The 26,684-nt window shown below is 38.7% G+C and overlaps 1 protein-coding gene and 1 long non-coding RNA gene across 44 annotated transcripts in view; one reads left to right on the top strand and one right to left on the bottom strand.

Moving 5' to 3' along the window:
* The window catches only part of LOC144378624 (uncharacterized), a 65,780-nt gene extending 39,366 nt beyond the window's left edge, over positions 1-26,414 (bottom strand). For 2 of the 23 annotated variants that reach the window (XR_013440512.1, XR_013440513.1), the window contains exons 1-6: positions 26,143-26,407; positions 25,326-25,414; positions 24,880-25,008; positions 15,567-15,657; positions 14,181-14,254; positions 12,843-12,969 (exon numbers count right to left, since the gene is read on the bottom strand). This is a non-coding gene — a long non-coding RNA (uncharacterized LOC144378624). The other 21 variants (XR_013440528.1, XR_013440526.1, XR_013440510.1 and 18 more) reach the window with 20 other exon arrangements.
* The window catches only part of Grip1 (glutamate receptor interacting protein 1), a 666,343-nt gene that overhangs the window by 390,702 nt on the left and 248,957 nt on the right, over positions 1-26,684 (top strand). For 4 of the 21 annotated variants that reach the window (XM_078053191.1, XM_005328710.4, XM_078053195.1 and 1 more), the window contains exon 1: positions 22,556-22,817. The exons of 12 other annotated variants lie outside the window; for them this stretch is intronic. In XM_078053191.1, the coding sequence (XP_077909317.1) occupies positions 22,577-22,817 (241 nt within the window). In that variant the 5' untranslated portion in view covers positions 22,556-22,576. Of the gene's footprint in view, positions 1-22,555; positions 22,818-26,684 lie in introns of those variants that run through there. 5 more of the 21 variants (XM_078053192.1, XM_078053196.1, XM_021728687.3 and 2 more) reach the window with 3 other exon arrangements.

Consider the following 26,684-nt stretch of genomic DNA (forward strand, 5'->3'; position numbering starts at 1 on the left):
ACTCTTATCTTTATGTGTCCAGCACCCTACACTCCAAAGGAAAGATAGTGCTTGGTCAAGATTGTTTGCTTGCCAAATACATGTGGTAATCTAATGTGGCGTGAGCCTGGATGAGGGTTATGGTGAGAAAGAAGACCTCGTGGGTGGCAATAATGTTAACAGCTAGCATTTATGGAGCCTGCCACAGGTTCCACTCTCCAAACCTCCCAGCAACTCTCCAAGGTGGGTGCTGCTATTTTCTCACTTACGAAAATCTGAGCTTGCCCATGGTTGCAATTGTGCAGGAGTTTCAACTCAGGCAGTTTTACTTCCAGAATCTGTGCTTTAAAATGTCAAAGAAAGAAATAACCAGGTTTTATTAACCTGAGAGGGCATGTACCATGCTTCCACCTGAAGCCAACAGAGAAGGGCTGTGGGAACAAGACCATTATTATCTTCACTAAACAAATAAGAAAATAATACCGAGACGTTAAGTGAGTTCCCCTAATATAAACCTGTATATTTTCATGACAAGGTTCTAGAGAATGTTAGCTAGAGGAAACGCTTAAGACCAGATTTCTAGCTTTGGATACCAGCAAGTTGGTGGGCAAACTGACAAAACAAAGATAGTTGGAAAAGAATTATATTATGGGAAGAACTCATTAAGCTCTGGGGAACTTAAGATAACGGTAGAACTCCCTAGTGTTGACATCCTACATGCAAATGAGAAAAGACACAGGCACAGTACAGCTTTTACTATTCAATAAATTTTATTTGAAAAATATCTTACACCCTCAGATATAAATTTCATCTTGTAGATAGGTGAAACTGTTTCTACATACAGTTCAATTATGATCTAAATTTTCTTTGCTCACTCCCCTAGTCATATTTTTGATGTTTTGATTCTTTCTGGTGGATATTCAAGTTCAGGTATATGTTGACAGTATGACTGAGAAGAACTGAGGCAGATCTTGTGAGCCTGTGAATCTGGTGGCATGAGTCCCATTCTTTTTCAAATTCCTAATCTTTGATTGTTTTACATGTTGTAAAACGCTTTGCTGTTGATATTCTCTTTATTTAATTCTGTGCACAGGAGATTTTCCAGTTCTAAAATCCTGATGGATCTAGATGTATTGTCGGGATCAATAGCAAGAGGATCAATAAGCTTTTTATTCTTACTTCACTTCTTTTTATTGAGGGTATCTTGATTTGCAATTGCTGGTTAGAGAAATTTGTTTGCAATGTGCAGATGAGAAATGTAGTCTGAATTGGGCCAGAACTTTCTATAAAGAGAATAACCAGCTTAGAATATCTTCAAATCCATTGCTTTTCATCTCTCCTGCATCTTCTCTCCTTGAATTTAGTTCAAAGCCAGGGTTTTTGATGGTCAGAGAAAGATGGCATCAATCTCCTCCCCATTCAGCTGAGTGCAGGCAAACAGGGTACTTCCCCACACCTCACCCACCACACAACCTAAGTAAAGTAGGGTTTTCCCCCATAGTGAGCCCCAAAGGATTCCGAGGCTGAGGGCCAGATGGGTTTGTATTCTTGGCAGTTTCCTATCGGTACATAGTCCATTGCCTCTTCTATTTGAGGATACTTGAGATATTGCCAGAAATGTTTGTTTAAAGGTACGACAGCTGTGTTTTCACGAGAAGCTTCTTATAATGAAATTAATACCTGTAGTAGCCCTCTCCAGGAACTCCAGCAGCTTTGCACATATTAACATGTTTATCCAATATGTGAAGTGAGGAAAAGGTCATTGTCATTTTTATTCTTTTCCTGTTGCAGGAAAGTAAGATGCAGCAACAGTGAAGCTTGAGAAGGAAGATTGGTCTTTATCTTTTTTCCTCTACATTTTAGCCCTTTGGCTCATGATTGTTTTAAGTTCAAGCTATACTTGTCCTCTACTCATTAGTATATCTCCCTCTATTCATTAATATATGTCTGCTCACTGCCAAAGGTTTTTAAAGCACCTGCTGAATAAACTAGGAACTCGGATCAAATTTGTCTTCATAGCAATTTGAAACTTCATCGTTGCACAGAAATTACTTGGTGCTTTGTGGAACCCAGAACTGCCTCCGGGAAGTACAGTTTATAAACCACTGAAATAGGACATTCCTTCAATCATTCATTCAACAATTATTTTTTGAGCATCTGCCAAGTTGTATTAGGTACAGGCTGCCAGACATCCCTCTTGGTTTTAAAATTCCATAACCATAATTATTTTTAATCTCTTTTCTAAGTTGAGTATATTCCTTGTTTTCTGATATGCTCTTTGCAGCCTCTGACCTTTATGACTCTCGGGAAAGGGTAGTTTGTAGAATTTCTTCTTTGTAACTCTGTCCTTAATAATGCTTAGATTGATGGGTATTTTATTTTAAGCCAGCAACATACTTACCAGGAAACAATTTTTAAAACAGCAATCAGAACTCAGAATTAGAATTTCCTGTACATTTAGAGAGCTGAACAAGTTGGCTTGTATTTTCTGTGTATTTACTGGTTTGAGAGACCATGACTGAGATATGGGCATTCCCTAAAGAGCCCTACCGATGGTAGGTCATTAGGTAATCAGGATGGGATTTTGAGATAACACTAAGTTTGTCATTAGCTTCTTCCTAATTGAGAGCTACATTGTAATTTAGCTTTCCAATCCCCTCTTCACTTAGTTATTTCAGTTTCTTTGAAGCTTCCTTCCCATTCCCCCCCCCCCTGTTGCAAGCTGTTTCTCCCCACTGGACAGACTCCTGCTATTCATCCTTCAACATCCAGCTCCGGAACTTCCTCCTCTGACAATTTCTCCCTTAGTTCCTTTCGTGCTTCACTTATCCATTGGCTTCAGTAATTTGCTCTTTCCTTTTTGTTTCTGCACATCCTATTGCTAGTTTCAAAAAACACATGTCCCACCAAATTGTTACCTAGAGTGACCCTGCGTATATGAATTATGCTGGAGGAAAGACATTCACCACATCCTACCTGCATTCCATTCTGTCACCTTTGCAACCCCTCCTTGAGGAGGAAGACCATCATGCTCATTGGTGCACTTCTGGTACTTTACCAAGTGCTCGAAACATTTGCTTGAGAGTAGCAGCCACACACAGCAATGGTGTTGGATGAGATAACCTCCCACACACCGAGCAAGGTCTTTCAGATTTATACCCGTGGCTCAATCCCATTAGCGGTAGACATGGACTGCAGCCAAAAGCAGGAGTAGAGCCAACGGCTGACAAGGCAGCAGGGTCCTCTACTCACGTGTGGCCCCCAGTCCATGCTGTGGCTGCCAACCTTGGGCTAATCAGTCCATTTCTAGAACAGGTGTTCTCTGTCCTGCATCCTGTTGCTGAGAGCAGAGGGGAAGAGTTTGCCACCTGGTCAGAATTTGTATAAACAGATGCTGGAAAGAAAAAGCTGAGCTTGCCTGCTGAGTCGGCAATGCAGGAATGCTTCAAGCCACTGTCTTCCTGGAGGAGTGAGGCTCTTCACCATGCATGTCCTGTGCCCTTTTCCACCCACAGGACCAGAGCTGGCTCCGGGAACCAACGTCTTTCATAATGCTCATTTTTCTTGTTGAAATCTCACCCAGCTCTCAGAACAGGCAGCTTGAAGGTCATTATAATTTTGATAGAACTGTAATTTGAAACAAGAAGCTTTTCTTAATTTTAATAAACTTTGCCTTGGGCTGAGGGTGGTAGCTCAGTTGGTAGAGCAAGGCTCTAGATGGCATGAGGGGTGATTTCTTTCTTTTATAAAATTAAAGCAATAACAGCAATATACATAAGTAAGACTTTCATATTCCAGAGAGGTGTTAGCCCTCAGTTAAGACATAAAGCAGGTCCTGTTTACTTGGAGCCATATCCTCAGCCTAGAGCTGGTTCTGGCCTCAACCACTGGGTAGTTCCTGGTCTCTGGTTCTGATCACCTACCCCTGCAATATGAGTCCATTTGCATAATGCTGACTACTACTTAATTATTGTATACATAGAAAACTAGGGTGACCGTGCACTACATATCTGTGAGTTAAGGAGAGCATTAAACCATAGAAACAGCAACACTAATCATCACCAGTATCAACAACTGTTAGTATGTAGGTCAAGCACTGTGCTAAATACTTCTTTACCTGTAATTTAATATAAACCTTACTATTTTTTGTATCTTCATTAACACTTAAGGAAACTGGTTCTAGCAGATGACAAAATAACAACATGGATATACTGAGCATTTATTATGTACTGGCACTGTGCTCATCTGCCAGGATCTTGTCAGAATAAGAAAATTCATATCTGGTTTTTATGGCTATAGAATTAAAGCTCCTCGAGGGAGAAGTAAAGGGTATGCAGAGACTCTGTTCTACCTTTTCAGTTTTTATAGAGTCTAAGAGTAGTTTTTAAAAAGATTTTAAGAAACTCTAAGCAGTGAAACTTGTGACAACCACTCTCTGCCTCTCCTCTGGATAGCAGCGTTCTGCAGTTTGAGGGATGCTACAACTCCTCTGCTGGAGAGTGTCCCGCAGGGAACAGTACTCAACACACTTTGTCCAGGGGTGCCTTCTCATCTCAAATATAGTGAATCTGTGTGTGTGTGTGTGTGTGTGTGTGTGTGTGTGTGTGTGTGTGTGACTATTCTCCCAGCAGATGGCAGTAGAATGTTTTGAAAAGGGAACACATTTTTCTAACACCCAGGATGGTACCACCTGGGCTACAGTGACCCTCATAATCATAAAAGATCTGAAGAAGAAGTGAGAGCTGAAAAGAGCTTGGGAGGTAAAATTAAATAGCAATCCCATTTGACATTTTTTATTTTAAAGATGACAAATTTGACTGTAACCAAATCAACCACTAGATTAATCACTTGTTCAAAGCATTTAGTCTATCATACTTCTTTATTTTAAGCATCAGCATGACATATTTTTGAATCATGGTCTCCCCTTTCCAACAGCGGAATCTAAGGAAAAGTAAGGAGCAATGGAATGTACTTGCTCACAATTAAATCCTTAAAGCAGGACATTTGGCCCTGAGTGGTCATTAGGGGGTCCATAATCAACCTGGAACTGTGGTATGCTGTGAGCACATGAACTTGTGTGTGTTTTACTGTTTTAGGGAGAGCTTCCCTAACATTCATCAGATACTCAGATAGTTCAAGGCTTTAAAAAGCCCATTCTACCTGAGAGCATATCAACCAAGGAGGCCTTGAATAGATTTGGAGGAAGAGAACTCAAGTACCTATAAGGTCTAGGCGGATAACTATAAAAGAAGAAAGCCTGGTGGCCTGGAGAATATATGCACCAAATATTGAAAAAGGGAGCCCTTACACAATCCAAGCTATGACCTTCCATGCAGGAATCACAGACCCAGTGTGGTTTAGGCTCCTGTGGGTTTTTTTTTTTTAATAAAGAACCCACAAATCGGGCTGGGGATGCAGCTCAAGTGGTAGCGTGCTCGCCTGGCATGCGCAGGGTGCTGGGTTCGATCCTCAGCACCACATAAAAATAAAGATGTTGTGTCCACCAAAAACTAAAATATAAATATTAAAAAATTCTCTCTCTCTTTAAAAAAAAGAACCCACAAATCCATAATTCTAATAGACTACATAAGTTTCTGAAGTGTGTGACTAATCATTTCTAAGCATAGCTCAGGCAAGATGAATGTATTTATAGGTCATGTGTGCCCCAGAACCCCCAGTTTGATAACCCGAGTTAAGTTGCCAGCCTGTGACTAAGAAATTCAATATTTGGCACACTTGGATGGGTTGAGAAGACAGACCATGTTAAAGAACTTGAGGGTTAGTAATTACTGTTGTCATTAATGACATGCATAATAATGATGGGTAACACTCTAGCATCACCATGTACCTAGGACTAACTATTCTAAATAGTAACTTCTTTAACCTTCTCAACAACCCTGTGAATTTAGGTTACTAAAGGCTTTGCAGACACTTATCTGGCAATGGCTGCATGTTTGCTACTGCTCTAGGGAGAGGCTTCTAGGTACAAGTCTTGATTCCTGTAATCCTCATATAACAATTTTGTGAATAGCTAGGGAATAGCACTGGAATATTTAGTCTTGTGTCCTATCTCATATCCTAGACTCCAGCCTAGGCATTCTGATCCCAGACCTCACATTGCACTGTCCCACCTGCCTCTGAAATGTTCCTTGTCCTACTGGCCACTCTTGAAATTACTTTCTCCTATGGAGCTGGTCCTAGACACATCCCTCCTCATTAGCATGGCAGTATAGTACTTCTGACCCAATGTAGTGAGCCTGAGGCCATCTGTGAAATCCATCTCATTTTTATGCATCACTAGACATGCTTTATTCAATCTTTATGTTTTTAATCTCCTCTGAAATGAGCAGATCATAAATCCTTTGCTAGATGAGATTTCCAAATAATGCTGATAGATGGGCTTATCTTTTGTCTCTGGCAAGTTTGGCCCTGACTGTCATCACAGCAGTCAGAAGAGTTGTATTATAGTAAGATGACACCTAGCTGCTGTGCTGAAAAAGAAAGCGACAGCTTAATTCTTAACTGAAATTCCTGTTTCATGTGAACTTCCTCAAACAAGTAAGGCTTCCTGAAGTTTTGCACAAAAGAAATTCCTAAGGAAAGTGAGAAATGATAGGTGCAATGACAGAGAATCGACTTCAATCTGTACGGAACCTGTGTCTGATGAAAGACAATGATATTATGGACATAGCAACATGCAGTGAGCTACTGGGATGTGCTTATTTCCATTTTCCTCTGTGCCAATGCTGAAATCCAAATCCTGCTGAGAGACTGATAATGGAACACACAGGGAGGGAAGAGGGAGAGGCAGGGTGCAAATTTACTCCAAAGCTGTCATACGCCATATATTATATCAAATAGTCTCTAATTTCTAGAATATACCTTTTACTATTTCTATTTTAAACAGAGTAAATTTGGTTGTTTCTTTTGCAGCTTTGCGCTTTCGTAAGCTCACCAGTTTTAGGATAGTTTCTGTAAGCAGTGGATCTTGGAGGTGGGTGCATTTCCATTAGCATATGCTTTTGTTGAATATTTCATCCTTCCCTGACTCCCTTTTGATCAGTTAAGCTTCTGTATTTCCTTCTCTTAAATAAGTTCAGAGAGAAGACCTGTGGAAAGTCTCTGTTCCTGGGACGACTTATAATGTCATCCATGAAAATAAAACAGTATACATGAAGCCAGAGGAAAGGTAACTTTAGAATAAACAATACCTGTAAAGGGGACTCTTTTTCACTAATACATCTCAAAACTGAACACGTGGAAGAATGAGTGGGCAAAGACATGCTGGGAGGTTTGCATAACATCAGGCTTGATAATACAGACAACCATTTAAAAACATTCAGACATCTATCCTACAGCAAAGGTAGAATTTGATGGATCTAGCTAGTGTTTGGAAAATAGATGTTTTTCAAATACTATAAAAGCTTGAGAGCAAACTTTTCTCCATTTACTTTTATTTAAATATTTTTTTTTACTTTTCTTTCTTCCTCTGTTGAAGAAAACCATGTCCATTTGACATTTTTTCTTATTAGGCCTAAGCATAAGTCATAGCATGTGCATAAACCTAATGTGTCGTATAGTTTATACTCTTGTCCTCAGCCAGGACCACAATATAGACGACTGAAGACACATTGCTTAAAGAAAGTCTTTACCATGAGAAATGACAAGTCAGAATTGGTTTATAAGGTCTGTGGATTTAATAGCAATCAGACTCGAGCTTGGTTGGTAGAAATTAGTTCTAGTGTTAGCGGAGGCCAAAAATCTCATAAAATGAAAATGGCCCTTGACCAATCCTTGTGTTTCTTGAGTTGAACAAATAGAACTGCTGGCCAAAATATGGGGGCCAGGCCATATTTAACTAGAGGATTATATTCAGTGTAGAGATGCTCACTTTGTGAGAGTCAGATAAGAACTGAGAACTCGTGCCAGGCATGGTGATGGGTGCCTATAATCCCAGAAGCTTGGGATGCTGAAACAGAAAATCATAAGTTCAAAGCCAGCCTCAGCAAATGTGAGGCACTAAGCAACTCAGTAAGACCCTCTTTAAATAAAATATAAAATAGGGCTAGGGATGTGGCTCCATGATGAGTATCCCTGAGTTCAATCCCTGGTACCCCAAAATAAAAAATAACTGGGAGCTCATATGGAGTGTGTGTGTGTGTGTGTATGTGTGTGTGTGTGTGTGTGTGTGTGTGGAGAGAGAGAGAGAGAGAGAGAGAGAGAGAGAGAGAGAGAGAAAGAGAGAGAGAGATCCAAGTTACTGAAATCATATAAGTAGTTAAATGTGTACAACTGATTCCATTGTATTAAATTTTTGGCACAGTGTAGTAATGCATCTTTTTCTAATCATGAATCTAAAATTTGTGCTTTCTTCCATGAAGAAATTTTGCTTTTTACATGAATCCTGCCTAGAAAACCTGAAATTCCAATCATGTTTTCACTCTGAATAACTATTACATTACGTATTGCGTATTGCTGGGAAATAGTCCATGATTCATTTATTTCGGTCGACTTTCAACTAGAGCTGACTCCTTAAGACAGGTACCCATATCTTCCTTCTCATTTATATTTCTAAGAATTCCTAGAAATGCTTACCATAAGATAATATGTGTCTATTAATCATTGAATGAAGCATTTTTAAATATTTATTTTTCATTTATAGGTGGACACAATATTTTTATTTTATTTTATGTGGTGCTGAGGTTTGAGCCCAGTGCCTCACGCATGCTAGCCAAGCACTCTACTTCTGAGCTGAAACCCCAGCCCTGAATCATTTTTCAAAAGCTGTCTATTAAACTTTTTTAGTTTGAATATGTATTGTATGCTACCCCTCATCTGCTGCTAAAATTAGTATTTTTCACATGGACTATATTCTGTATCTGAAAACTTCTTATTGACTTGTATTTCAGGGCTTATATTCATAAATTATACTGGAATATCTTTTGATCTTAAGAAACTAGTCTGAATAATGCATCAATTAAAAGTATAAAGGAAAAGGAAAGGAGTCTGAAACAAATAAATGTTCTAAATCGTCCATGTTTCATGCAACTGGTATCAATTAACTTCTTTTGGGGGGTGGGAAAGAGGAAGGGAATAACTTGAGAAATTAGATTTGTCTGGAGATAGACACATATATGAATATATAATTTCATATTTTATCTATACAAATCATAAAATATATGTTTACATGTATTTTGTTTGTAAAAATTTTATATAACTTTATATATGATCTATTATAAAACAATACTTAAGCCTGTGAAACTGGCAGGCAAGTATGATAATTCGAATTTTGTGAGTGAGTAATCTTAGGTTTAGAAAGGCTTAAGAGATATCCCTGAGGTCTTGTAGCTAGAAAATGGTGAGGTCACATCTCACTAAACTAAGGTCTCTTGCATTTTGCTATTCATTCATTTATCAAGTGCCTTTAGTGTCTAAGTTATACACTCTGCCATACCAATTGAAAGACAAACCAGATCATATCTTCTTTAGGGAACTTACAGCCCAGTAGAAGAAATTAACTGGTAAACTCATGAGAACAGTCCATAGCACTCACAGGCAAGGGTGGTAGAGAAAGCAAAGTCAAGGATTTTTCAGAACACTGGGGTGTCATGGATGCTTCTTGTCATTCTGTATGGCTGGAACTTTGTGAACCTTAGTGGTGAGACGGGACTTAGAAGCAGGCTGGCATCCCCTTCATGAAGATCCTTGAAGTAAACAACACAGAGATTGAAAGTATTTGAGATGGGCATAATCAGGCTTTTTCTTTTTTCTCTTTGAAGCAAAACTCAGAAAGATGAAATAGAGTTATGAGAATAAAGAAGACTTAAGAAAAGTTAATCCTAAAACTAATATGAAAGTCAGGGCAAGACATGAAATTGTGAAAGAAGGCAGCAGCCATTGGAGGGTGGAGAAGTTGGTGGCCAGTGGGGAGTGAAGGAACCCAAGATGACATGCAAGAGTTTGGGCTAAAGGGAACTAAATGTGTGATGTGTCATTTAACGGGAGAGGAAATGCTGGAGAAACTGAGAAGCAGGATTTGTCCCGTGACTAAATGTTGCATCCTAGTAGAAGTTCTTTTCAGAATTATTATAATGTAGATTATATTAGGCCTGAGTGTTATTCACTATTGTACCCACATGCGGCTAGGGAACATTTGAAATATAGTTTTATGAGTTGAAATGTCATGAGTGTCAAATAAACACTGAATAAGTGTTACACGTATAAAATGAACACTAAATTCTAATGACTGACAATGGTTAAAATGTATAAGTCTAACACAATTTTTATTACATGATAAATGATGATATTTTAGATATATCAAGTTAAAAGATTAATCAACATTTTTATCAATTATTTGCAAGTTTATTTTTAGTTATAAAGTGGTTTCCATTATTGGCTTGCATATTTACATTGAATAGAATTGCTCTAAATGTCAGCATATAATTGATGTCTAAGGGCAGCAAGGATTTGGAACAGTACCTTGCAAAAATATCCTTGTGCCTCAAGATATATTTAAGAGTTTTCTGTGTGGCCAAAGTGGCATAGGGTAGGTTTTGAATATGCTAATGTTTTAAGTTTACTGCTGCAGGTGTTTCTACAACTTTCTAAGAAAACTCCTAAGCAGCTGAAATCGTACGGCCCATGCACAGAAGTATACTTGAGGAAAGGTAGAAGGAATAAAGAGCCACAGGGAGGAATCAGAAATGTATAGAAAGGCCCTGGTGCTGACACTGTTCACAAGAACTCTGTCAACCAGTCCCCTGAATGGTTTTGAAGCATGCTGATCCTTCAGGTGACTTCCCACCTGAAATCTACAGTCTGTTCCTGAATGCTATATACCAGACACATGTCACAGTAAGCTCTTGGTTGACATAATGCTTTCTAACGTGTCTGTTCAGCTTCCCTAGTACTGGAAAGGACTGCAGAGTCTAGGGGTGAAGACCTCCTGCAAGTGAAAGTGCTTCATGACCCCACCACCGAAGGTGAGGAACTGAGATTAGGTTTGGTTTCCTAGCACTCGAGTCTGAGAGTTTGAGCTCCTTTGTAGTTAGTCCTGCCTTTTATATTCCAGTGTCTCTTAGATATAATGCACTCTTATTTTCCCAGCCCTCTCCTCCAGTGTTCCCTTTCTTCATTTATTCTTTCATTCAAGAAGAACCTACTGTTTAGCTGGGCGTGGTGGCACACGCCATCCCAGCGGCTTGGGAGTCTGAGACAGGAGGATCGTGAGTTCAAAAGCAGCCTCAGCAAAAAGGGAGGTGCTTAGCAACTCAGGGAGACCCCGTCTCTAGATAAAATATAAAATATGGCTGGGCTGTGGCTCAGTGGTTGAGTGCCCCTGAGTTTTATCCCTAGTACCATGCCCCAACAAAAAAAATACCCTACTGTTTTCCAAGTCTGAGCCTCTGAAATCCCATAAATGGTAAAACTTCCTGTGTTCTTCAAAAGTTTTCAGTGCCCTGGGAAGTTGACTATGCAAGTTACAGATCCTTGCTCCAAATCACGGGTAACAGGAGACATTCTCTCAACTCCAAAGTAAGGATAACACCTATCTAAATAGACATATTTCCAATGATGGCATACAGCCAGAAGGTATAAGAAAGGTCTTCAACCTCACTAATCATCAGAGAAAAGCAAATCCAATCCACAATGAGATATCATCTCTTGCCTGTTAAGGTGGCCATTATAAAAAAGACAAAAGATAAGTGTTAGCAAGAATATAGAGGAGAAAAGAACCTTTGTGCACTATTGATGGGAATGCAAATTAGTACAGCCTTTATGGTAAATAGTATGGAGAAATTCTTTGAAAAAATTAAATATAGAACTACCATATAATCCAGTAATTCCACATTTGGGTATGCAAAGAAATGAAATCAGCATCTTGACCAGACATCTGCATCTACCATGTTCATTGTAGCATTATTTATGAAAGTCAGGATATGGACACCATCTAAATGTCATTGATAGTTGAGCTGACAAAGAAAATATAGAGCACCTGTGCACATGCTTGAGTGTACACATACACACACACACACACACACACACATACACTGGACTGTTAACAGTCATAAAAAAGGAAAAATCCTGCCATTTACCATAACACAAGTGAATCTAGAAGTGTGTTTGTCAGCTTTCTGTCACTATGATGAAATACCTGAGATAATAAGCTTATAAAGTAAAAAGATTTTTACTGGAACCATTGCCTTGGATCTGTATCAATTTAGCACATCAAGGCAAGAGTGCACAATGGAGCAAACCACTTACATCATGAGCTAGAGAGTGAAGAGAAAGAGAAAAGAAGGTACTAATTTCCCACAATATCTTTAAGGTCACATCTCCAAAGACTTAATGACATCCTACAAGTCTCCACCTCTTGAAAGTTCTGCCGCCTCCCATGGCACCATCCTGGGGATAAAGCCTTCAACCCATGAGACATTGGGAAAAAGCCAAGATTCAAACTATAGCACTAAACTAAACAAGCCAGACACAAAGGCGAACATTGCATGATCTCATTTATCTGTGGAATCAAAAAGACAAATTAATAGAAGAAGAGCACAGAACAGTGGTTTCAGGATTTGAGTGGAGTGGGAGACATGGGGAGATATTGTTCAAAGGGTACAAATTTAAGAGGAATAAGCTCTGGGGAGCTCGTGTACAGCATGGTGACTATAGGTAACAATACCATATTGCTTACTCGAAAATTGCTAATAGAGTAGATATGAAGTATCCACACACACAATAGCTAATAAGCAATGGTGGGTGTATTAATTACTTGAATTATACTAATCATTCCACAAAGCATTTATACATCAAGTCATCATGTTGTAGATTTTGAATACATATAATTTTTTAATCAATTATACCTCAGGAAAGCTGCAGGGGGCAGTGTAGTTCCTCCTGCACGGGCGCTTTGGGAGAAGTAAATGAGGAAACGTGTGTCCATGCTTAGACCATGCCTAGCACATGTGGAGCTCCAAGTATGTTAGCTGTCTGGAAGAGGATGATGACAGGAAGACAATGAGACAATGGCAGCAATTCGTCGAACTTGCCAGAACCCAGTGTCCCTAACCTCTGACTGGCTTTTCCTGACTTTTTCTTCTCTTGGCTTTCTCCAACACTTCTGGTTTGGGCAACTCTCTGCCTCTGCTCCTATCACTGGATTCTCTGCTAAGCCCTTGGATTGCTGTTGACACAGACTTTGCCATAAGCTATAGAAGAACTTTGAGGGGTCCCTGCCAGTTGAACCTTCCTGCCTTGTTATGAGAATATGGGTTGAGGTCCCTGGCTTCTGGCCTCATTTTGGTCACCTGGTCAGTCCCCAGCCAGCCTGCCTAAGCACTGTCCTCTCATTTCTTATCCTTTGCTGCCCTCTAGTAGTTATTCATCCCACTGAGTAGCCAGATCACAAAAAAAAAAAAAAAGAGCTCCAGCTTGCTGGATTGTAGGGACTCCCATCTCCCATAACCCCTGGTTAAGATGCCTGACCCAATTTACAATGTCCCTCCAGGGGGTGGGGTTGTAGTTTAGTGGCAGAGCACTTGCCTAGCAGCATGTGTGAGGTGCTGGGTTTGATCCTCAGCACCACATAAAAATAAATAAATAAAACAAAGGGTTTTTGTTTGTTTGTTTGTTTTTTTAAAGTCACAGTGTCAGAGAATGCCTCTCTATACTGGCTTCTTATATTCTTTTTCCTCATTTCTGTACGCTCCTATCTTTATAGAGCCTTTTTTCTCCTTTAGGGTTATTTCTTCCTGTGAAGAAAAACAGAAGAAATGCCTTAATTTTATTTTCAGTCAGTGATCAGTGGTTGAAAGTGTTTACACTATATCCCCAAGAAATCTTTTTATGTCATTTACATGGAAATTAAAGTGAAATATAATTGGCATTTTTTAAGGTAGAGAGAAGGGATCTTTTGGCTCGTGGTAATGAACTTAAGAAGACAGGATATGGTTAATAGAAATTGTTATGATTTGGTAAAATGTGGATTTCCTATGAGAGAAACACAGGAATAAGTTTTGTTCCTTACTTGTTCTCCTAATCTGTGCTTCTTAAATAACTGTATTACAGATGGATCAAATCTGGAGCCTCTTACCTTTATGCATATGTGCATATACATATACACATATACACATACCTGCACATACACTTACATATGCATACATACACACACATTTATAGTTTCAAATATTTTGCATATTCACCTGCATACTCTTCCTACAGCACTTTCAAGTTAACAAAGCACTTTTCATTATCTGATGTCATCATCACTGCAACCCTGGAAGAGAGGTGAATTCTGTATTATAATAGAATTGAAGACCCATGAAGGATCAACCTCCTTATTTTGCAAATCAAGAATCCAGATTTAGAAGCATATTAGTCAAGACTCTTTTGATCCCAAGTGATGGATCAACTCAAAATGGTATAGCCGAAAGGAGACCATATTGACCCATGTAAGTAAAAAGTCTTACATGTTAGTTTCAGGAATGGATGGATCCAGATATTCCCACAGCATCTCCAGGGATCTGTCACTGTTTATCTGAACTCTATTTTCCACTGTCATTATATGAAACAAAGTGCACTTCTTTCAAAATGGTGATAAAATGACAACTCCAGGCCCATAACCTACCATTCCCAGTAGAACAAGAGGATCTCCTTCCCAGTAGTTCTAACAAATGTTTTTTGAGATTGAATCTTATCACCCTGACTTATAAGACAGGACTACTTATTTCTGGACCAATCCCCCTGGCTAAGGAGATGGTATGCTCTACTTGGTCTAGCCTGATGGAGAAGGGGTGAGGGAGTGCCACCTCACTCACACCTCGTGTACTGAGATTAGATCCACAAAGAAAATCAAGGTGTTAGTACCCTTTAAAGAGGAGAGGAGCCTTCTTGCTACATAGATATAGTGATTCATATAGATTAAATGGCGTTTTGTATAGAATGGTTCTGTAGTTCATCGATTAGAATTCTGAACTTATGTGTGTGTACGGTGGTCTGAGTTAGCATTTCCCTCACTAATGTACCTTGCCAGCAAAGCAATTCTTTTTTTTTTTTTCCACCATTCTACTGGGCCCCATCATGGTGGCCAGCATTAAGGAGATATTCAGTAACTTTTACCCAAGAATAAATAACCAACAGGTAACTGCATCCAAACCTTAACCCAAAACTTCTGATGCCTTAGACACCTGGCAACTTTGCTATTTTATTTCCCACATTTAATTTTTCCCCTTATGTCTTGCTGCTCTTGCCATCCATGTTAATTGGTTCAATTATTCTAGTGGGTGGTGGCCTTGGTCATCCAATTGTGTGTGTTTTAGTGACCCATAATATACATTAAAAAAAAGTGATGGAGTTTATCTATTTTATTGTATCAGAAATAATAATTATATTGACACTTTTCTCTCTTTTTATTTAATTTTACTATATTTTAATATTTCTATAGGATATCTTCAAGTGTGAGTACAATTTTATTTGAATGAGTAGACTGTCACAGAACTGAGGAGGCTTTTTTTGAGGTAGTTTGTGTTTTAAGGCATGCATCCTTACTACAGAAAACTTAACTCCCATGCCAAAAAAATGCAAGTTACCGAAGTATCAGGAAAAACAGCAAGAAGATCTGTGTGGAGGTGGGTAAAGTACAGAGCCCTGCTGAAGTTGAGATTGCCAGGTGTGTTACCCCTGTAAAACACAGAAACTTTTAAAAGGAGACACATTCCTTCCTCTAGAGTGACATTACATCCTCAGCAGGCTATGATTATGCCTGTGAGACCAGACTCTACTCTCAGAATGAGTATGCATTTGCTACTTCCTTTATTTACCCAGCCACACCCAAGAGAATTCTTCTAGTTTCAGAACCTTGTACTTTGCCTTTTTGTGTGTTCCTCTTGCTGCCTGTAAAGAGTGGAAAACTAGATGGGTTGTATGTTCCCTGGCACTTGGAAAACAACAGAGTCCTTATGAATCCTCTTGTCAGGAGCACCGGGGAGACATCTGAGGTCTGCTCATGGCACCTCCCTTTCCCTTTTTCCCTCCACAGACTACATCCAAGAAATGTGTTATTTGGAGGAAGTGCCTCTTAAAGTGGCAAAGCTTTGTCTTTGATTTTTAAGGTCATTTGTTAATGTCATCCTTTGTGGAAAAGCTTCTGAAACTGTGGATTATAAAGGAAGGCCACTAGAAAGGAAACCCCCACCCCCAAACTTATTTATTCAGTGAAAATTTATTAAATATTGGCTGTGCGCTAGGTGCTGTTCTAGGCAATAAGCAAAACTGAAAAAAAAAATCTTCCCCTGATTAAAATAAGAAAAAAAACCTATCAGGAGAAGGAAGCAGACAATAAACAAATAAATTGTTAAAATGTGTGATATATGGTGTTTAGTGACATGGAAAAAATAAAGCAGAAAATGATGATGGGTTGGATGCAGAAGAAAATACTGGGAATAACTCACTTCAACTAACACTTTTCAGAAATCTCACTTGGTCTGACCTGGTTCCGGGGCACAGAGCACCACTCCTTACAGTGAGACATTTTAATCAGTTGTGTTTCTTGCCTTCTCACGAGCACATAAGGCCACCATGGCTTTCTGGGAGTGTGGGAAATACATGTTTTTGTAAGCCAGCTTTTGTCTATGCTCTTATGATGAGTCTTTTTAAAAATTTTATTTTAAAAATTATAGATGTTATTCCTATTGGGTTTCCCACTTCTTTTCTTTAGGCTTCAAATTAGGTACTTATCTTTAAAGTGTTCTGCAAATTGTTGGTCACAAGTATCTAGGATAATTCAGATTGTAATTTTGCCCTTAATCTATGAGATTATTTATATGAAAGTACCCTTTAGTTTAGCCTAGAGGGAGCTGGAAAATAAGACAAAATTTGGCACTACAAAAGGTGAAGAGTAATGCTTCCCTCAAAGAGCTACTCATATATCCCTAAAGGTTAAAAGGAATGTCAGCCAATGATTAAGGGGGGACATATCCCCTTGAGGGGCTAGTGTACCAGAGATGGCTTAGAGAAAAGCCATCCATAAACAAAGCAATCAATTGATTCAAAAAACTCCTGGGAGTAATGTACGTGCAAGAATCACCTAGGATACCGGCCATCAGAGTGGGCATGTCTCGAGAGGGGTGTCACTGGTGAGCTTGAAAGGGGTGGACTACTGAGGAGGAGGGTGATGTCACTGAAGCATTCTGTGGAGAAAATGGGGAGCTCCATTTGGCCCAGATCTAGTTTGAGATGGTCGTGACAGGTGCCCACATGTCCTGGAATCAAGGATCAGGAATAGTGATTTCAGAGTAAGAGAACGAATTTGGGTTGATGATCAAGATGTAGAAATCAAAGCAGACAAGGAGCTGGTGGAGCCTGGTCAAGAGGCTGTGATAGAACTTAGAGAATTCCATTGTTTGGAGCCAGGAAAACAAAGAGGCCTGGAGGCAGTTCTGGGAGTTGAAGGGTAGAGATCACTTCAAGCCATTGTGAGCTCAAAGACTTCATGAAAAAGGAATCATTTTGGTCCTTAATTCCAACACCCACATCCTGTGATCTCTCTGACCAAAATAATCAATGCTGATCACATGGAGCCAATATAAAGAAGAGAGTAGACTCTGTAACCAAGCCAGATGGTAAAATTGCATTTCCTATGAAATATAGAGAGATTAATAAAGGTTTTTACTACTTTACTACTTTGTGCCTAGAACACAAGTAAAAACTTTTTACTTTACTACTCTGTGCCTAGAACACAAGTAAATTCAGTCACTGAAACAACCCTGGAAATGATTTTCACCATTTTACAAATGAAGAACAAAGAGGTTAAAAAACACTTGCCCGGGGTTACACAGCCATTTAATGGAAACAGCAGGATTCAAAGTCATGCATCTGAATCTCAAGCCTGTACTTTTGGCCAATTGCCATCCTCTCTTCACCTTGCACCCTATAAATAGTTAGATCTAACTGGGCTTTTTGGGGATGATTTTTTTTTTTTTTTTTTTTTTTAGTAAGGCTCCTCTTGTACCGCAGTTCTCAATTTCTATGTTTTCTATTCTTAAACATTTCCCACCACAGACTCTTACTTCCTGTAGCTTTCTTGGCTTCCTCATGTTAAGTGGAGGCAAGCTTCTTTCCTTGGCACCATGAAGGGCATTAGAGCTCCAACTACATAAGCAAATAACACAGGGATTGTGCATTATAGCCGCTCTTGTCTATCACCACACACCAGAGGCTCAGAGCCACTAAGTGCTTTTTAATCACCCCAGATCTGCAAGAGTATGTTCTAATAACATTTACTAAAGGGCATCGTTGCTTCTACAAAAAAATGTTTTCTTAGGTAGTATTTGTTTTAAAAAGAAATGTCTAATAAATCCTATCTTGAGCAATTATACCATATCTTCACATCCTGAGAACTCTGTTGGCAGATTGGATCTTGCTTTTTGTGATAACCCTCTGCTACAGGAGAGTTCTCTTTGGAACCCATGTCTTCACTGTTCTGAATGCCTACTCTTACATTTACACACTCCGTGAATTAAGTAGCAGACAATGCTCAACATAATTATAACATGTTTGAGGTTCACAGTTGCAGCCTCTTTAAAAAGAAACATAAAAACAGCTGATTTTAGCTAAAGATGAGATTACCCATAAGGAGCTGGAAAGAGGTTAGTATGGGGACCACTTTTTTAGACTGCAAATATATTATGTTGGGCTGGGATTGTAGTTCAGTGGTAGAGCACTTGCCAAGCATATGTGAGGCATTGGCCTTGATCCTCAGCACCACATAAAAAAATAAATCAAAAAAATAATGTCCATCTACAAAAAAATCCCCTGAATATTCAAGAAATACCTAACAATTATTAATTATTGAGTAAAAAAAAATCAGTGTATTAAGTACTAGCCAATTCAGGATGTCCTGTGCTGTTTAAATAATGACCTAAACATGTTAAGCATTTTGAAGAAATTACATTCAAAGAAAACAAAAATATGTGAGCGAATAAGATCTATCAAGTGTGTTTTGTAACAGATTCATGAAATTAGTTGAAATGATGAAGAAAGTGCAAAATATTGTAAAATACTATAATCACATGGATTCTAATGATATCAAACAATTAGTGGGGTTTTTATTTATAGAGTTAATTCCATGGATTTTTTTTTTTTATGAATCCTCAGGTGGAGGTATATTGAAGAAAAATTGTGGCTTATAATGATTCCTCCTGTGAATCAGAAGACTCTGTAGACAATTTATTTTGGTGGTGGAAATATTACAAAGAAGAATGAATATAATGGAAGCTATTCAAGGACTCAAGAAAAAATTAGCTGTGGGGGGTGTGGGTGTGGGCATGCACACCCACTCACTGATGGCTGTGGACCACTTTCTCTCAAGGCAAGGCATTCTTAAAATCATTCTGAAGGTTTGGCTTTGGTTGTTTTGTTGTGATTCTTGTCCATGCCCCTCCCCACAATCCTATGATGAAATTAGTCCCATACTGTCCGTGGAGGTGATAGTGAAAATGTTCTATTAAAACAGGCCTGACAAAGACCAGAAGAAGGGACAGCTGTTGTAAACAGTACTCTGTTAGTCGAAAGGGAACAGTGAGAAGGCAAAGAGTAGAAAGGACATCCAGCCAGGGGTGAGAAGCTCTGGTTCTTGTTACTTTAACTGAGTAACCCTGATGAAAAGCTCTCTGAGAACCAATTTCCTTATTTGGAACAACAACAACAACAACAACAAAAAAAAAAAACATAACAAAGTTCCTCCATTGATACAATATATGTGAAAGTGCTTTGTAATCTGCTCAATTCTATATAAACAAAGTACACTTGTGTTGTACCTTAGAAAAGCCTTTATTTTAAAGAAAGTCTGAAATCAGCAATCATTTTATGGGATTAATTTGCCTCAAATCCAGCAAGTCCATGTCCTCGTATATTAAGGGGTTTTGTTTGTTTTTAAACAACGGAAAACCTCTTGAATTAGCTCACTCACTCTTCTTCAAGGTTAGGTTGGAACTTAAGTGTGTGTGTGTGTGTGTGTGTGTGTGTGCGCGTACACATGTATATTTTACCTGATTTACATTTCCCTAGCCACTGTTTGAGGATCCCCAAAGGACATGTTGTTAGTTTGAACTATCTGGAAAGCTGAGTCAACATAATTGACATGAGTTGAATGCAGGGTCCAAAGACATGTGCTCACATTAATCAAGTAGCCAGAAATGTAGGTCACTCTGTCCAGAAGGGGCTCATGTTAGGAGACTAAGGTATAGTTCCACCAGCTTCTCTTGGCCACTTGAGACTTTTGGCCACAGGTCCGTGTTGTGAGATAAGAACTTCATCTTCTGAGGCAAAGCTTGTATTAGGCAGAAGACAGACAGTTTAGGACGAGAAGGCTGACCTGGGAATGGCTCCCAGGGAAATCTCTGAGCACAAAGGAGGTCAAAATGGAAAGAGGTGGGAAAGCTGAAAGATTCCTTTAGTTCCTGAAAAGGGGCTCTTTCAGGAGGCTTTTTTCTAGAGCCCAGCCTGAGCTAGATAATAGAATGTATAGGGACTGGCTTCACCACATCCAAAGGAGGGGAAAAGTCCCTTAGTTTGGACCCTCAGGAACCTTTCAAAGCACTTTAGGATGGATTATTTCTCTTACAGAAAAACAGGACATTTTAATAGGTCTGAAGATCTTTCTTGGGACCAGGGGACAGAGTTTTAAAAAAAAAAAATGAATGTGCTAGTAAAAGGGGGAAATATTTGATCATTTTAGCCTTGAGGAAGAAGCAAATTAGATCTGAGTCTGCATAATAGCAGAGGGGCAAGAGATTCCTGTATGATTTTGAGTTTTATTTGAATAGACATTAATAAAAATGGACCAGAGTGGTGATGTTCCATGGGCAAGATTTTACTAATACTATTTGACAGCTGCACATTCCCAAGTGTCTGGATTTTAGGAAAGGTGGTAGATTTGGGGAAGAATCTTAAAAAGATCTAACTATAAATATTTATCTCACTTTCGTGAATAACTCAATTCTCTAGCACTGAGTTATATTGTTATTTAGAGCAAAAATATATTAAAAATATTATACATATACAGGAATGTGTGTGTATATATATAATATTTCTCGGCTGGCCTAAAAGATATGGAAATTAAATCAATTGAATTTTTTTTAATTCACATTAGTGGAAGTTATTATAAAAATTTGGTGTGCATAGATACCCATTTTGTACTGTCTTTTTAGTGGTGGCTGATTGTTTTATCGAGACTATACTTGGTAAGGGAATTATGTTCTTTACAAAACACCTTTGAAGTAGATGCTTATTATATTCAGCTATTTTTCATATAAAAATATTTTTTTCTATTGGGCTCAAAATAGAAAGCATCTACATTTCAGAATCAGTGGATTGAAATTATTCAAGTTAATATTGAATTTATGAATGGAGAGGAGAAAGCTCTATTACTAAATTTGGAATATTGGAAGCTATTTTAGAATCCCCAGCTTAAAAGGTGGTTTTCTTTTTTATAGCCTGAAGAGGAGAGAATAAAACTGTATGAATAATTCATACAGTCCTAGAAATATTAATCAAATAGTTTAGACAGTGATCTATCTTTTCATTTTGACTAATTGACTGATTTGTGTTTTAAGTTCCTGGCCAAGTGTCTGATTTTTTTTTTTCACCCAGAATGTTTGTGTTAACTCCTGGGAGATTTCTAGATTTTGATTAAAATTCCATAGCAAATGTCAGTTTGTATTGACTACATCATGAGTAGGCTGGAGCTGGCAGATGAAGAAATGCACTCCGCCTTCTTGTCACTTTGTGAATGGATTGTGAAGGGTTTGTTAATTTGCTCTTCACTCCACTGGAGCAGATACTCAGGAATATCTGCTATGCTGCAAGACCATTTTATTAGCATAATGAGAAGGATGGTTTGGGGGAGGGCTGTTTGGGAAATACGATAATAAGGTACATTAAAAATAGAAATACTTGGCCTTGTTTGCTTTTATGCGTGGTATCTTTAGAAACAGTCTTGACTGTTGCTTTCCAGCCAACTCCTTTTTTGGGAAGGGTGATTAAAGGGGCTGGGGCTCCATCTGCCTGCTGATCCATCCCTTTGCGAGTCTTGCATTCCATCTGTAAACCTACACTGCCCTGACCCCTATAGGTTTGTAAAGTGAAGAATAGATCTTCCTGACTATCAAAGAGCTGCTTCTCCTCTATAAGCAAAAAATGTGGTTGCCTTTTGAATCCCAAAGATAAGCTGCCTCCCTCCCTCCTTTGCCTTCCTTTTGTTGTTGTTGTTGTTTAAATAACATAATACATGATCCTTGTGTTTCTTCCTAAAGTAAAAGTGCAAGCATTCCACTTGCATATCCTATTAAATGAGATCCATAAAGGATACTAACTTGATGCTGAGAAGAAAGGGGGTGGTGGTGGCCAAATTGGCTGGAGTCCATAGCCCCGTGGCTGAAACAGTGCTTAGTGTGAGATTTATGGAGTGGCTCCTCACCCAGCCGTGTCCCTGCTTTACACAATTTGGTGCTTTGTTGCTATCGAAACAGCCTTACTTTCTAAGCCATTGTGATTGTGCAGGGGGAGGAGGCTGTCGGGCAGGGGTTGGTAGTAGTAGTGAATGACACAGCTTTGCCAGATGACATGTAGCGGACCTCTGCATCAGCCAAGAGGAATTAAGCTTTGTCACTCCCCACTGGGACTACCTTTCTCCTGGTATGTGCGCAAGGAATTCATATGCTGCTGCCGCCGCAGCCACCAGAGCAGAGCCCTGAGTACACTTTGCCAGAGAAAGCAGCGAGCAAGAATGATAGCTGTCTCTTTTAAATGCCGTTGTCAAATTCTGAGGCGACTTACTAAAGGTATGGTGCTTTCCTTCTCATTCAGTCTACGAGTCTGTTGCAGTAGCCTATAAACACAGTTTAATGGTTTTTACTTTCAAATATGCTTGCTTTCACAATTTATTGCCAGGCAACAAAGAACTCAGAGAAATATGTATAGATGCATACATACAGGTAGATATGGCTTTGCTTTCTGTCCGTACATCCCGGCTAGGTTCATGCTGAAATGAGGAAAGTGTGTGTGTGTGTGTGTGTGTGTGTGTGTGTGTGTGTGTGTGTGTTATGATTTCATTCCTTGCTGAAGAGAAAATTGTGTTTGGGTCCAGTGCTGAAGTTATTATGAGAAAAACGTCATTTTTGCATGCTGATTAACTGGTCAAGAGGAGTCAAGTGTGTGTTACTGTCCTTGCTATGATGCATGTATTAAATGCAGCTGGCAGCTCCAGGACTCACACAGCTGGCGAATTTACAGAATAATTGTTTCTTCTATTAATTTTCAACATCTCATGAGCTTTTTCCCAGGACAGCTTTAAATTTTTTTTTCTGTGTTAGAATTACATGTTCAAAAATGAAAGTAATTCAAAAATGTTTTGGTCCTGTGTGACATTTAAGGAAGTTTATTTGAAAGTAAAAAATCATTGCTCTGCATCTTAACATCAAGAATCATTGGCTTGAGATGGTCTGTCTTAGAACTCTAAAATATTAATTAAATCTCTCCATAATGTATAAAATATGCTTTTCTTTGAAATCAAGTCTAGCTGTGCCATCTCATTGACTTTGTATGCTATCTATTGCAAAGTTCGTGGATGGCTGCTTTAAAAGCCCTTTCCTATGCACGTAGAGCTATGCAAGTTCCCTTGCCTTATTTCCCTTAGAATCTTCTTTAGAGAAAATTTATTATTGAAAAAGAAACTTCTGTCTGAGTAAAAGTATAGCTGCAAAAGCCTTTCTCTTCTAGCCTGTAACAGAGTACTGTCAAGTAATTAATGGATGTAATTATGCTCTAGAAGCTCTGAACCTATAAATATGTTAATGGATGCTATTTCTATCAGTTTAGCTTGACATATCAGAGTTCTTTGAGCACCAGCAGTGCAGCTAAAAATGCAATTAATATTTTATTTGGCAGAAGAAGGAGCACAAAGCAAATAGTAAGAAATAGATCTGGAGTCAATAACAGGAAAGAGAATAAATACTATAGCACAACTTACGGAATGCATTTGCAAGTTCTGTGGATGGCAGAGTGAGTTCGTTCAGAGGTACTTCGGAGAAAATGTAGGAAAGACTGTTCATTTTAAATGAGGCTCTTAGCATGGGGCTATAAATTCTGTATTGACTGTATTCTATGCAATTGATACAAATATACAATTTCTTTTTATTATTCATAATTAATAAACTATCCTGACTAAGAGTTTTGAAGACATATCTCTGATTCTAAAAAGTTCTTAGCTCATTTTAGCATCTGTTTTTCTTGATGTTGAATTGATGGTCTTCTTACTTTATAATTATGAAATGATATTTTCTATTCTTGTGCATTCTAAATTCTTTTCTTTTTATTTTTTCTGTAACTGGGATTGAACCCAGGGTCACTTAATCACTGAGCCACATCCCAGCCCTTTATGATTTTTATTTTTTTAAACTTTGAGACAGGGTCTAAGTTGCTCAGGGCCTTGCTAAATTGCTGAGGCTGGCTTTGAACTTGCAATTTTCCTGCCTCAGCCTCCATAATCTTTTATAAGTCTTACTAGGAAGAGAGTGAACCCAACAATTTTTAGTTCATATAAGTATTTAAGTTTTTACAGTTTCCCGAGTCTTACAGAAGCATTGATCTGCTGCATCCAAAGAAGATTTAATTGTTTACTTACCTAGTTACTAAACATCTAGAAAAGGGCGGAAAGTATTCATAATTTCTTTATAGTTGCTACTTCACAATTCTTTCCAAAATTTGGTATTTAGCTTAAGATTTCCAATTCACAATTAATTTAAAATCCTTCTGGTATCAATTTGCCATAATTGCATTCCTCTTTGTATCTGACTAAATGTTCAGAGTTTTTCAATAACATGCCGGAGTAATGTAATGTGTTACCTTGCCATTCCAAATACAGTCTTGTCAAAGTTCCAGTCCACCTGTTGTTACTTCCAGCTACCTGTTGTTTCAAAGTGCCTTCATGGAGTTCCAGAATCCCACCCCTACCATTATGGTGGGTTCTTAACACTATAATAAATAAAATCAAGAAATGCTTATCATTATAATCTTAAATTTCCCTTCTTCCATGTTTTGGAGTGGGGATGATATGAACTTAGAAGAAGTTTCTTTCTTTCCTACCCATTCTCCTTACCCATCATTGAAAGCTGCACCTCGTACTCACTCTCAGATATTTAGCACAGTGCCCTTCACAGATGAGGCACTTAGAAACTGTTAAAATAAATTGAATATATGTCTAGATTAAAGTAGTAGGACATTTGAATTTTCTGGGAGTTCATGGGGAGTGGTTCAAGAGTTTTAATAGAACCCTTGTGGCTAAACCTTACCTGGATCATAGAGGGTAAAAAAAAAAAAAAAAAAAAAAATTGGCTTCATGTCTTCAAAACTGCCTTGCTATATTCATGGTTGTGGTCACCTATAAGGATGCAATCAAAGGGAAATATTTTCTTACAAATATCCACATTCTTGATATTTTACTTGTTTTTTTTTTTTTACACTCTTCCTAATCTCTCTGTTATCTATGTAACAAATACCTATTCAATACCCATTATGTGCCAGGCACTGATATGTTTGTTCTAGAATCCTAGGTGGGGGCATTTAATAGGTCTATCAAGCATTTTTATCAATATATTGTTGAACAATAATTTCTTCTTTATTTGAGGTGAAATTTTAAGAGGTGGATAAAATCTGTATTTTCTAGACAAATCTTTGGATGACCCTGCATGGATCGCATGTCCTGTAGTATTATGCAGAACATATTTCAGGTGAACTTTTAGCATTTCTCAGACTTGGGACTTGAATCTTTTTCTTATTAAGGCTTCAAGCATCAGATGGAGTTGTTTTGCCTTTTCAGTCCTCCACCAATGGAGAACAGGAAGAATAATTATGACAGGAACATTGAGTCACTGAAAGACCAACCACTCTCCAAAGTATTCTTTTATACCTCATACTTAAAAACAGACAGGAGATGCTGTCTTCCTCCAGCACCCTCTCCACTCCCTCCAGAATGGAACCTCACCTTGTCTACTGATTCCTTCACCTTGGAGCCAAATCCCAAAATAACATTTTCTCAGCTTTCCAGCCACATCTGACAAAAAAAAAAGATTTTCTTGAACAAGTCAAGCCAGGGTACTTGGCGCTTACCTGCACACCTGCTGACCTCAGAGAGCCCTGCATTCTCAGCCAGGGGCTTCTGTACCTCAGGAGAAGTGATTATGCTCTCAGAGAAGGGAATATTCCATCATGGCTCCTGCAGGCTTTGTTCCTGCTCTCTTGGGATGATTGTGTCATTACTTTTCCTTGAGACACGTTGGCCTTGTGTGCAAGGAATCCTTTTCTGGTGTGCTGTCTGGTCTGGCTCTCTCTCAGGCACTAGTGTTTTCAGTTCAGAGATATGAACTTTTTATGCTCTGCTGGCCATGGCATTTCCCATTCACATGCTTTGTTCTACCAAGGTCAACGTCAGCCAATTAATATTTACTGACATTCCACAGGGAGCATGGCTCTGGTCACCTTTTATTTATTAATGTCACCCATGTACCTACCTTCTCCCTACTGGCTTTGAAACTCAGGTCCCAAATCTCTGCTTTTGCTTTAGCATAGATATCAAAATTTTTTCTTACAGCTAGCTTATGTATCAGTTTCAGCTTCCTCTCTGTCCCCAGATAACTACATGGCCTGGAATA

The sequence above is a fragment of the Ictidomys tridecemlineatus genome, chromosome 6 (assembly GCF_052094955.1).
Source record: "Ictidomys tridecemlineatus isolate mIctTri1 chromosome 6, mIctTri1.hap1, whole genome shotgun sequence".
In the NCBI taxonomy this organism is placed as follows: Eukaryota; Metazoa; Chordata; class Mammalia; order Rodentia; family Sciuridae; genus Ictidomys; species Ictidomys tridecemlineatus.